Consider the following 12452-nt stretch of genomic DNA (forward strand, 5'->3'; position numbering starts at 1 on the left):
GGCGGGGCGGGGCGGGGCTGGGCGAGGCGGGGCGGGGCGGGGTGGAGCGGAAAAAAGCGGGCGCGCCGGGAACCGCCGAGGGGCTCCGAGGGGACCGAGGCGCGCAAGGTGAGACCGCACGGGTTCGCAAGGCTCAGATGGGGTAGATGTCCAGTCCGTGGCGAGGCTCGGCTAATGCGGCCGAGTGAACGGCGAAAAGTGCAAGTCCGCCTCTACCGGTCTGCTGGGGCTGGGGAGAGGGCAGAAGAGGGGGAGAGGGTGCGAGGAGACGGGGGAGGCGTCCCCCAGATCCTCTCCACGCGGGCGGATCTGGGCTCTAAGACCAAGAGGATCGGTCAGCGCCTGCAGACCAGGCCACGCGTTCGAGCAAGGCATCCGTCCTAACACCCTTTAAGAGTCCGTGGTAACACCCACCCCCCGGAGGTCCTCGTGAGATCTCGGGGGTCTCACCGCCCTCGAGCGCCTCCCGCGCCCTGCCGGACCCCGGATTGCATCGCTAGGTTTGTACTAGAACTGCCCTGGGTTGTGGGCAAGGGGCGAGGAGAAGCAGGGGTCCGAGGGATGGCTGCGTAGGACACGGTTCTCGTGCACCCGTCCTTTTTCTATCCCAGGCTGGGTGGGGGCGGGCGCAGCGCCTCAGAGCCTCGGGTGCGGTCTGAGTAGGTTGAGGCTATTTGGAGTGGGGGGCTGGGGGAAGGGCGGGAAAGCATCCCGGACCTGGTTTGTCTGGTCATAGTCTAGTACTTAAGTGAGTTAGAAGAGTGGGGGGTGGAAGAGAGCCCCGCCAGGAGAAAGGGCGTGCGCTTTGGGCGACAGAACGTCCAGACCTAGTTCCTTCTCTATCCCATCCCTGGGGGCGCTGCGTGTGAGGTTCCACCACGAGGAGGAGAGCTGCGCGTGCTGCGAGGCACGCAGTGTTTAGAAGAGGCGAAGGTAGGAAACAGCGGTCCGGGTTTGAGTGGCGGGGATGCGCCTGCTGGGGTCTGTGCGGTCCGGGTGGGTTTTGGAGGGTACCTTGAAGTGTTGTCCCCGCCCCGGCCCCTAGAGGCGCACTTCCTGCATCCGCCCAGACCAAGTTCAGATCTAGTGGGAGTTCAAAAACAAAGTATGGTGAGAAACTAAGAACAGGCAAACAAACAAAACAACAACAACAAACTTAATAAGGTCCCAAGGTTTATCTCTGCTTAACTGGAGTCTAGATAGTTTGACTGGCGTGATTCAGCACCCCAAGGCTCCTCACACACCACAGCCCTTATTAGGGGTTCCTACCCCAACGTGCTTTTCAGATCTTGTTCTCTTTCTCCACTTAACTCCCACTTTGGTGCAAAAGCACACATACACACGCCCACACACCTTCTTGAAGAAAAGAGACTGGGACAGGAGTTCTGGACAGGGTCCTCTTAGCCATCCAGAGCCGTAAACTTTGAATGGGGTCCACCCTAACCAGAGAAATAAACCATCACATTCTAGTAGGTCTGTATCACCAATAAGAGCTCTTGGCAACTCCAGGAATGTCACCCACTCCCCCTTTGTAGAGAATTAGTAGTCTTTATGGGTTCTAGAAGAAGGGGAAGGCAGTCAGGGGAAGACTTCAGGAAGAAATCCCTGTGAAGTTACCAGAGGCCACAGGCATTAAGAAAGTACATAAGAACTTTGAATGCTGAAGTCTGGAGCTTGTACTAGGCTATATTTCCTTAAAAGATTGTAGCCTTATTTCTTGGTCATCCCTGATACACACACAGGAACCCCACTTCTCCTGTGGTAGGTAAGGAATGGGTAACTGTATCTGAAATGCAACTGAGTATGAGAAATGCTTTAGTATTTCAAGGGAGTTCAGTAAGGGAAAAGGTGTCCCTTACCTCTCCAGGCCAGGTGAGAAAGGAGAACCCCCAAAGTGTAGGGATTGGCCCACCCTGTGAGAAAGCACCTCAGTTTTGTCACAGGAGCCTCTGATGCAGCGTTTTTGTGTCTAGAGGTCTGTTACTGGGAACTCCTTCCTTCTTGTGTCTGTATTTCTGTTTATATGAACCTGCAGGTGTATGTCTGACTATATTCTGTGCTTATTTATATTAGTATATATTTATATCAATATAACAATCATGGTAGTCAGCTAGGGGAGAAGTGGTGGAGTGAAGATTGACATGAGATTTCTCTCAGATTAGAAAAATTCTACTGTCAGACCCTCCTTAGCAAGCCAGGGAGGAAGATGTTCCCAAGGGAAACTACAAGCTTTGTAGGAAAAGCAGGATTATTGGGTGTGGGAACTTTTCATTTCAGTCCCACCTCTTCATGCAGGAGGCCTCTTAGCTTAATAATTAAAACCAAATTAGGATCAGGGTCAATAAAAATTAACTTTAAATTGGGCAATGTAGATTAAAGAAGACCTAATTCATTAAACTGAACAAGAAGGAATTAAGGTAAATTTTATTCACCAACTGTCTTTTTGCTTTAGTCAATTTTAATGTTTTGGAGAATTGGAGATAAGTTAACATGTTCTTCTGTGCTTAAGATACAGAAACCCTTTTGTTAGTGTTTCTTTGAATCATCATGTTAATAGAGATGAGCCATTCTTATAAAATATTTTATAACCTCTCTTTGAAATAATGGGACTTTCCTGTCGGTCCAATGGTTAAGACCCCAGGATTCCAATGCAGGGGTGCAAGTTCAATCCCTGGTCTGGGAACCTAGATCCCACACGCCGTGCAGTGTGGCCAAAAAAATTTTTAAATTAAAGAAAAAAAAATCAGTCAGTGAAGAACTGGAACTAGACCCAGAACTGATTCCTGCCCAGGGTTCCCATCAAGAAGGATTGGTGAAAGAGAGAAATGGAGTAATGAAATGTCCCCTCCTTCCCAATCTGGTAGCTTCCATTTATTAATATTATTCTGTTCCAGGTACTATTCTTAACACTTTACAGACACAATCTTGTTTCCTATTCACAATGACCCTATGAAGTAAACATTATCGTCATCATCCCTATTTTTAAAATACACCCAAGTCTCTGTAACTTGAAGAGGCAAAGGCAGAATTCAAACACAGAGCTGCTAAACTTCTAAGCTTATTCTTTCACTGTATCACTTAACAAGACACTACCTGGTCAGACTGTAACTTACAGAGCCTCCTGGGTACCAAGGCCCCAGTACAGATTATACACAGGGAAATGAGCAGAGCTGGGTTCGTTGATTGTAAGATGCATTTTTTTTTTCACATTTTGACATCTCTGAAATTGAGGTGTGTTTTACCAGCGATGGCTGTCATTGTTTAATTGGCAGTGTTTTTTCCTCTTTCTTTCTTTGTGGTACTTAAAATAATGGCATGTCTTGCAATCATTCTGTCTGGATTTAACAAAGCACAGTAAATTTAGGTGCCATTTCCCCAATATCCTGTCTGCAAAGAGACAAACTAGAGCCAAAATAGCTCTGAGATCAAGGGACAGACAGAAAAGAGCTAAGCCAGGGTTTGACCTGAAATGAAGCCTAGGAACTTAAATCAAGGAGGAAGGCTACTGTTGATGATGTGTGGGGTAGAAGGACATCTGGCCCCAGCACTGTGCCCTAGTGGAGGGCAGGCTCCTTCAGTGCCTATTGAGGTGAGCTCAGTTCAGCTCGATTGCTCTCGAGCTGCCAGAACAGGAGCCAGGGTGCCCAAGAAAGCTTGTCAGACCAGCCTGGGCAGTGCCAGGTCTGGGAATCAGCCCTCTGATGATGTAGTTGGATTATATACTTAGCAGAGCTATCTTGCCTTTGTTCTTTGGGGAGTGAGGAGGAAAGCCAACCTTTTTGTATCTGTACCATCTTTCAGCCTTATGCCTTCTCTTGACAGAAAATATAGCTATTTCTATGTTCTGTGATCCGTCTGCTTGTGCTGGAGGCCTGAGGGAGATAAAAGAGAATTACATTTCTTAAGACAGTCCCAGAGGAAGCAGAGAAGCCTGGAGGGTAGTGGTGGCACTGGTTTAGGGGACCTGGGGGTTAGCAAGGGAGCATGGAGTGACAGAGACTGATTGCCAAGGTCCTTATTCTCTCACAGCTAAAAACACGTGGAGATGGATGGCTGAGGGGTAGCGGAAATGGCAGTAACAGTGGCGTCTGGTGAGCACCAGAGAAGAAGGGTGTGGTTTATTCTCTACTGGATCTCTGGCCCCAAGAACAGTGTGTGGCACATAGAGGGCACTCAGTAAACACCTGTTGTTGTAGAGCATCCGCCTCCCCTGAACAACCCCACCAGAATGGCTGCTTTGGGACACACATTCCCCTTCTACGCTGGCCCCACGCCGAACTTCCCAATGGTCACCACCTTGGCCATCATCATCACCATCTTTATGACTTCACTGGTCACCTTCATCATCATCCTGCCAGGCATTCGGGGCAAGATGGTGAGAAACAAAACCAGCCCTGGAGACCCCAGCCCCAGAGAGACCTCGGCCTCGAGGTGAGGGGGCCAGACTTTCTGATTACAATCAGATTCAGGAAAGAGATTCTAGTCCCGAGAAAGCGTCACCCACCCTCCCAGCAGAGAGCTCCCTACTCATTGATTCAACAGATAATTACTGAGTATCTATTATGGGCCGGGCACTTTGATCTCTGGTGACCAAGGGACCTCAGTTCTAGAACACCCTTCCCGAGTCTGGAAAGAGAAAGGGTGGATTTGGAAGGAGGGTGCTCCATCCTAAACCCGCCCACCCTGTGATGCAGAGGCTGTTCCGGATGCTGCGAGTAGTGACCAGCTTATTCATTGGAGCTGTGATCCTGGGTGAGTGTGGAGTGTAGCTGACTTGGGCAGCTGCCTGCATCCCATCTCTTCTATCCTGGCTCCCTCACAGAGGCTCTGCTTCAGGGTGGGCTTCTAGACCTCCCTGCCCGCACGCCTCCCTCACCCTGGCCTTATCCCCTCACATCCACCTTTGCCCTGACAGGTGCAAGCCTCCTGGATGCATCGCTCCAACCTTCCTAACATATTTATTCAGAGGAAAGCAGGTCAAAATGAATGCCTTTGGGGACAGGGTCTGCGGAGGCAGGAGGGAGAGAACGGTGGAGGGCTGCTTGCTTTGCTTTGGGGATTAGGCGATAGGAAACACAGAAAGTCTCTATGTTGAAGCTCTCTGTGTTTGCCCAGCATGGTTTATTATGTGAATGTTTCCTGCCCCAGCTGCTTGAGTAGTTCTCCCTATATGGGGGCAGGAAGGGAGGACAGGGGGAAGAGGATTATGACCAGGGGAGATATTAGATTCTGACCCATTTATTCATTTATTCATCCCATACCTATTGTTGGCAAACTTACCATGAGCCAGGTCCTAGGCGGGTTAATGGATACACAACTATGAGCAAAACTGACATGGTCCCCTTGCAGCTCTCCCTCTGACTAACCCAGCAATGCCCAGACCTCCCTGAGTTCCTGAACATCAAACTCCCCAACCCCAGCCATGAATTTCAGTTCTGAGTGGTCTGTGGGCCAGGTCAGCACCAACACATCATACAAGGACTTCAGTTCGGAATGCATCAGCACCGCTGTTGGGCTGCTGCAGATTGGGCTGGGAGGAGTCAACATCACGCTCACAGGTGAGGGGGGGCTCTTGCCTGGGAGGAAGGGAAAGCCTCTGCTCTGCGGCTTTGGGATCTATGTTGGGTGTGGTCTAAAGAGCTCTAGGATCCGGGCTGGGGGAGGTAGGAAGGGAAGTTCTCAGGCCTCAGAAGCTGCCTTCTCTCACTTGAGACCAGAGCCTGGTCCTCTTCCAGTGTGATAAGCCTCTGCCCAGGTAAATACCCACTCTGGCCCTCGGGTCCCTGCTGGGCACAGCTGCTCCATTCCCCAGGGACCCCAATGCAGCAGCTGAACGGAGACCGGCTATTACAACAAGGAGTCCACCTGGCGCCTGGGGGAGAACTACGCCGAGGAGTATGCCAAGGCACTGGAGAAGGGGCTGCCAGACCCCGTGCTCTACCTGGCCGAGAAGTTCACCCCACACAGCCCGTGTGGCCTGCATGGCCAGTACCGCCTGGCGGGACACTACACCCCGGCCACACTGTGGTGAGGGTGGGACGGAGGCCCTGCTGGCCTAGACCCAGGAGTGGGGTTCCTACCCATCTCTCCCCCACTCATGTGGAGACCCCTAGTGGGACAGTCTGGCACCAGTCACCACGGTGCTTGGTTGGGAAGCCCACAGGCAGGAATCCCTACCTCACCTCTTTGGGTGTCCTCCACCTGGGCCCATCCAGGTAGAAGTTCACCCCAAACAAGGTAGAGGTGCCTGGGCCAGCCTTCCCCTGGCTCTCCAGGGTGGCATTCCTCTGCTGGCTGCTGGCGGATGTGATGCTGTCCATGCCTGTGCTGGTCTACGGTGGCCACGTGCTGCTGGCCATGGGTGTCTTCCAGCTGTTGGGACTGCTCTTCTTCTCCACGGCCATGTCACTCACCCTGCCCTGTCCCCTACGCTTGGGCACTGCCACACTGCACACTCACCGTGGGCCTGCCTACTGGATCACATTGACCACAGGTGAGGCCCAATCCTGAAGGCAGGGATGGGAGGACTCAGGGCTGGGGCCCATCAGGTCCGTGGGGTTGAGCGTCTGCCTCCAGGGACCGAGAGGCACTTCTGGGGACCTTTCCCCTCTTTAGAGCCCCCTCCGTCTTAGATCCCTCATCGCTGGGTTTCCCCTTCTCAGACCCACAGCCCCTCCCTCCTCATATGTCCCTACTCGCCTGTGTCTTATCTCTGTCTCTGTCATGTCCCTCATCCCTTAACTCTCTGTTCACCCAGCTCTTCCCCAGATCTTATGATCTCATGTCCCCCCTTCCCTCAAACACTCTTCTCTGTGTCCCCCATTCCTAGAACACTTCTCTGTGCCTATTTCACATAGCCTTAAATTGCCCTGCAGTTTTATTGTCCTCTCCTGTCCCACTGTGTCCTGCCCTCCCCCCAGGGTTTCTCTGTTTTCAGAGTTCTCTCTCTCTCTCTCTCTCTCTCTCCTGGGATGTAATTGAAGGAGCACTGGGTTTAGAGTCCAAAAACTCAGAGCAACAGAGCCACACCAGCCATATGACCCTATGCCAGTCACTTCTCGGAGCCTAAGTTGCCCTGAAGCAGGGACGATATAGGCTTCCCTTAAGAGGGGTTCTAATGCTCTTAGCAGATGTCCTTGGGAAGGTGTTACTGTCACTAAGGCGGGATACTTGTTGCCTCATCCCCAGGCCTGCTCTGTGTGCTGCTGGGCCTGGCCATGGTGGTGGCCCACAGGCTGCAGGCTTTCTTCAGCCACTGTGGGAGAGGACCCTGTCCTGGAGTGGGATCCTGAGGAATGGGGACTCCTGAGCCCTCGCTACAGGTCCACAGCTGAGAGTCTCGAGCCCCAGGACATTCCTCTGTCAGAGGCTTCCTCTGAGGTGCCCTGTGAGGAGTCTGACTTGCCCTGGAAAGTTCATCTCCCTGGTGGCCACCCGGACTTCCAATCTGGCTCCAGACTTCACTGGAACCCCCCTCCAAAACACCACCAGAACTGCCTGCAGGATGGGTTGTATCAGGTTCCCAGCCCCAATGTGTAGGTGGAGTAGGAAAAGAGGCTCTACCTATTGATGATAAAACATGAAACAAAACAAAAAGCCCTAAGGCAGATGTTGGGGCTGCCATAAACCCTGCTGCCATGTGTGATGAGACCAAGCAGGGGCTGCCCCTCCTTCTGCCCAGCTACCCTGCCCTCCCTTGGGGCTTTGCCTCTTCGAGGTGCCATTTACTGAAACCCAGCTCCACCCACATGATGACAAACGTGTACGGGGGGCTTACAGTGCGATTCTCCCATGTTCCCTCTCATCCCTCTGCATCTCTTGTTTTCCTTTTTCCTGGCTCCCTTTTGTTCTCCCTTCACTTCCCCAGCTTTTGTGATCTCTTGGTGCAATGAACGTACTGCGAGGGAGGAGAGACCAAACTTCTTGTTCTAGATCTAATATTAACCGATTGTGCCCCATTCTCTCTGAGCGTCAGTTCTCAAATCTGCCAAATAAGACTGTAGGACTTGCCAAGGACCTAAAACAAACAAACAAAAAATCCCGGGGTTTACAGCTTTATGCCTTGCTGACATTTACCTCGGCCCTCAGACACCACCCCTTTAATGAATAAAGTGAAGCTAGTGAATAAATTCCAAAATGCCATTTCTTCTTAGCCCCCCTCAGCTGGGCCAGCGGAGGGGGATCCCACAGGGCCAGCGGGGGTGGAGGTGTGGGGGAATGACCTGCCTGGTCACTGCTACCATCCACTTGGGGTAGCTCAGGAAGATGCAGGCTCTGATTGTTCTTCTCTGGGCTCACTAGAGGGCACCCTCTCCCAGACCCTTTCCCGGGTTACTCTGCATTCTTCAGACACAGAGAATCCGGTGTCTGTGGCAAAGCAGAGAAAGAGTGTACTAGGCTGCCTCCAACCCAGGGAAGTCTCCCCAGAGCTCGTATCCCGAAAAGCCTTGAAAAGCCATGGAAAATAACGGGAGAAAGTTTAAAAAAAAAAGAAGAAAGTTTATTTACAGCTCACGCTGGGAGACTCTTTCCCGGGTACAGGCGGCACATCTGAGGCCACTGGCCCTTTCCCCCCGCGCCCCCAGCGCAGTGCCCTCCCGGAGCTCCCCAGGCCCGGTGGGCACTGCTCCCCGGCCTGCGGGGGACCAAGGCAGAGTAGGAGTCCGAGGTTGAGTCCCTTTCACAGGTTAGTACTGATGGTTAAGTCTGAGCCCCAGAACTGCTTATGCAGTGGGTTGTTGAGGGTGAGAGAAGAGCTCCCTTTCGCCTGACTTTCGAGGCCCTTGACGCTTCCATCCAAGAAGGTGCGAAGAGCGCTGGTCCGAGCGTAGTGGAGACTCAGCACCGCAACTCCCAGGAGGAGGCACAGGATGCCTGTGTTAGCGCAGTCGCGGGTAAAGAGGGCGGTCAGGGCTCCAGAACCCGGCCGCCCGACTCCATCTATTGGAGGTATTTGCGTTTCTTCCCCAGACACACGCACCACGGAAAGACCTCTAATATGGCATACATGATACACGGGTTCGCACGCCACTGGGGCAAGATACCGAACCCTTCCGAACTCCCTTCCCCTCCTCTGTAAAATAGGCACAACAGTGCCTGCCTCTACGAACTACTGAGAGGGGCAAATTAGATAATATATGTGAACTCATTATGCAAACCGGAAAGCGCACGCTGGGATAAATCTCGTCTCTGCCCCCAGACACCCGGGGGCCGGTTCCCTCGGTCCTCACCCGTGGCCAGTGTGATCCAAAAGGCGGCACCGTAGTGAGTGGTGAGCTCGGAGGAGCCAAGGCGGAGCTGGCAGAGAGACACGCTGGAGATGGAGGCGAAGGCGAAGACGGAGAAGAGTACGAAGGCGCCGGTGATCAGGAGAGCCAGGCCTCCGTAGTGCGGGGCCGGCATGGAGAGCAGCACGTTGGAGAGGAGCCAGAAGCAGAACGCCACCCTGCGGGGAGGGGACCAGTGGAGCTGTGAGCCGGATTCCCCCAGCCCGCTCGGGTTCCCACGGGCTCGCCTCCCCTACCTCCCGGCCCCAGAACAAAAGCCCGGGGCTGGGATGGCGGAGGCGCAGGGAAACACTGGAGGGGAGTAGCCGGCGCCCAGCCATTGCTGGGTCTCTTCGGATTCCCACGGTCTGTACGGACCTCGTGACCATCTGCTCGCAAGGCGGCAACTCTCACCCCAAGCGCGTCGGTCTGTAACTGTAGCTCACATCCTCCGGCTCACATGCCCCCACCCCGACCCCCGCCACACACACGCACGCGCGCGCGCAAGTACGCAAAGTGTCTTCTTTCCGCGCTCACCACAGCGTGGCCGAGGCGTAGTGTCCCGCCAAGCGGTATTGGCGGTAAACCCCGCAGGGGCTGCTCGGAGTGAACTTCTCCGCCAGATAGAGAACTGGATCCGGCAGCCCCTTCTGCAATGCCTCCGTGTACGCCCCAGCATAGTTTTCGCCGATCCGCCAAATGAACTGCTCGTTGTAGTCGATGGTCTCGTTCAACTGCTGCACTGGGTTCCCTGCGGAGGGCGGCGTCGTCACCCGGCTGCGTACAGCGAGGACCGGGCAACTAAGCGGATTCGGATAGGAGAGTGAGAATCTTGAGAGAAATAGGTTTGGCAGCGGTTGGGGAAAACACAAATCAATGAGAGCCAAAAGCTATTCTATATGAGCTTGTGGGAGCTGTCCTCACAGGTCCTCCAACTGCCCCTGCCTGCCACACACCCCCAACCATGGTGTCTGTCAACCTCAGGAGTTCACTTCGCCGCAGCTCCTCACCTGTGAGTGTAACATTAACGCCCGCCAGGCCCACCTGCAGACCGACGTGGGCTCGGACGCGTGCCGCACTGAAGGCCTTGTAGGATGTATTGGTGCTAACTCTGCCCACTGACCATTCTGTGCTGAAGCGTACCGCTGTGGGGAGAGGCAAACCGTGGGGGAGGGGAAAGGTTAGGGAGAAGATTGGGGAGATGGGATTGGGAGGGTGGTGATGGGAGTTGGGACACTGCACAGAGATGGGGGGGTCTAGGAGTCCAAAGGGATATACACGGTAAGGGTGGAAGAGTGGGCACTAGAAGGAGCCCACTAGAAAGAGAATGGGAAGAGGGAGCGGGAACCCATCCCCAGTTCTCCATTTTCCCAGGTGCCCTCAGGCCACCTCCTTCCTCACCCCAGGTCCTCTCCCCCTCCGCTGCATCACACACTCACCCACAATTTCTGCTCCTATGAACAGGCTGAGGAGAACTCTCACCAACCAGAACCAGCGCTGCAGGAACAGGAACCGGGTCAGGCCTGGGTACTGCCCAACCAGAGTCCCCAAGCTCTCCATTGACCCCATGCCACCCGGGCCTTTAGTGCTTCTGCAACTTCCCTCTCTTGCCCACTTTTCCCAGTTACATTCCTGACCTTTAAAGGCTGAAGGCAAGTCATGCAAGTCCCTCTGAGCCACTGGCATTTTCTAATGTTTTCTGGCTGCATGATTCTGCCTCCCAGCCCCATTTTCCAGTCCACCCTGCAACTGGGCTGTCTCTATCTGCTGCTCTCCCACCACATTCATCCCCTTTCCTCTTCAGCCCTGGTCCCACCTCCTGCTTGGGTCACTGCCATGATGAGGCTCAGTGAGTCCAGAAGTGCTAGGCAGGCAGCGGTCACCTCCCTCAGGAGAGGGAGGCCTCAAGGTCTGGTCACCAAGTAGAGGAGGTGCGAACACAACCTCTCAGATATTACTAGGTGTGCCAGTTTCCCAGAAAACAAACACAAGACTCAGGGAGGCTAGGTCCTCCTAGACTTGAAAAACAGACAACTTAGGCTCTGGGAGAGGAGGGAATCTAAGAAAAAGTGCCCAGTCTGCTACAACTTCGAAGAAATTTCTGTGGAGATATCTCTGTCCCACACACATGACTCAACCCAGTGCACAGGTGAAACACAGCAGTATGAGTTGCTGGTTTCTGTCCTCTTGGCCAGAAGGTCATCACCTGAGGTCAGGATGGGAGTGGGATGGGAGTGGAGGTGCAGCCTGAGGAGAGTCAGGAGACCCCTGCAGCATGTGAAGACTAGAATTGGCCCCAGGATTACTGGACTGGGCACCCACTCTCTGCAGCAGCCTCCTGAATGTTCCAGCTGGGGTCAGCCTCCGGATGTCTTGTATGGGACCTCTCCCTAACCTTGGGAAGGGGTGCTTGCTGGGCCAGACTTCTGCCTATGCTCCACCTGTCTGGTTCAGTGCTTCAGTGCATGGAAGATCTTGCCGCCGTCTTAACTGTCCTATCCTCCAGAGACATGCTATCCTTGACGCCCTCCACCCCCAGACCTAAACTTCTAGTACCCCCTTACCGAGTGGCCACGAATCCCGGGTAAGATGAGTAGGAAGCTGGCAGCCAAGGCCAAGAACACCAGAATGACAATGAGTAGCGGGACGCTGATGCCGGCGGCATGCCGGGGCTGAGGGTAGAAGGGCAGCACACCGTTCCACAGAGTCATGCTGCAACCCGGCCGAGCTGGGTCTGTTCCAACGGGGAGAGCGGTCACTGGCGTCCGAGCCCGGATCCCACTTCCCTTTACCCCGTTCCCTGCGTGCGAGGACTGGACTCAATAGACAAGTCAAGTCTGAGCGCCTCGGCTTGCCCCTAAGGAAGCGCAGAAGCTAGCTGCCCTCAGACGCTCTGGGTTGGCCGGGACGGAGTTAGGTAGGTGGGAAGGCCAGCTCTGCGTGTTCACTCTGCGTTTGGAAGTCGCACAAGACCTGAAATCCTTTTTATAGCAGCCTGGGCAGCGTGCCGAGCCATGTCGGGGCTTTGCAGCCAGGTCCCAGAGGGATAAGGTCATGCAAATGAGAGGCGGAGGTTGCTATGCAAATGAGAGGAGCCCCACCTGCATAGCAAGAGGGTGAATTCCAGTCCAGATGCTCACATCTGGTGCTGGTCTGGCCTGAGTGGACACCTGCACAGCTGGCCTC

General features: G+C 54.0%; 2 protein-coding genes across 2 annotated transcripts; one reads left to right on the top strand and one right to left on the bottom strand.

Moving 5' to 3' along the window:
- The first annotated feature begins 78 nt into the window (after window positions 1-78).
- On the top strand, window positions 79-8092 carry LOC115845080 (dual oxidase maturation factor 1). Its single transcript, XM_070044923.1, is given in 10 exon segments — window positions 79-500; window positions 4030-4091; window positions 4197-4375; window positions 4695-4752; window positions 5421-5558; window positions 5813-5835; window positions 5837-6027; window positions 6276-6493; window positions 7189-7252; window positions 7254-8092. Coding segments are annotated over 9 exon segments (1179 nt in total). The 5' UTR covers window positions 79-500; window positions 4030-4069; the 3' UTR covers window positions 7540-8092.
- Window positions 8093-8595: 503 nt separating this feature from the next.
- On the bottom strand, window positions 8596-11977 carry DUOXA2 (dual oxidase maturation factor 2). Its single transcript, XM_030842691.3, has 6 exons — window positions 11831-11977; window positions 10706-10763; window positions 10277-10411; window positions 9804-10017; window positions 9231-9445; window positions 8596-8874 (listed from the first exon to the last, which is right to left on the bottom strand). Exons 1-6 carry the CDS (start codon window positions 11975-11977, stop codon window positions 8681-8683), a joined length of 963 nt encoding a protein of 320 aa, XP_030698551.1. The 3' UTR covers window positions 8596-8680.
- Between the last annotated feature and the right edge of the window lie 475 nt (window positions 11978-12452).

The sequence above is a fragment of the Globicephala melas genome, chromosome 2 (genome assembly GCF_963455315.2).
Source record: "Globicephala melas chromosome 2, mGloMel1.2, whole genome shotgun sequence".
Lineage (NCBI taxonomy): Eukaryota > Metazoa > Chordata > Mammalia > Artiodactyla > Delphinidae > Globicephala > Globicephala melas.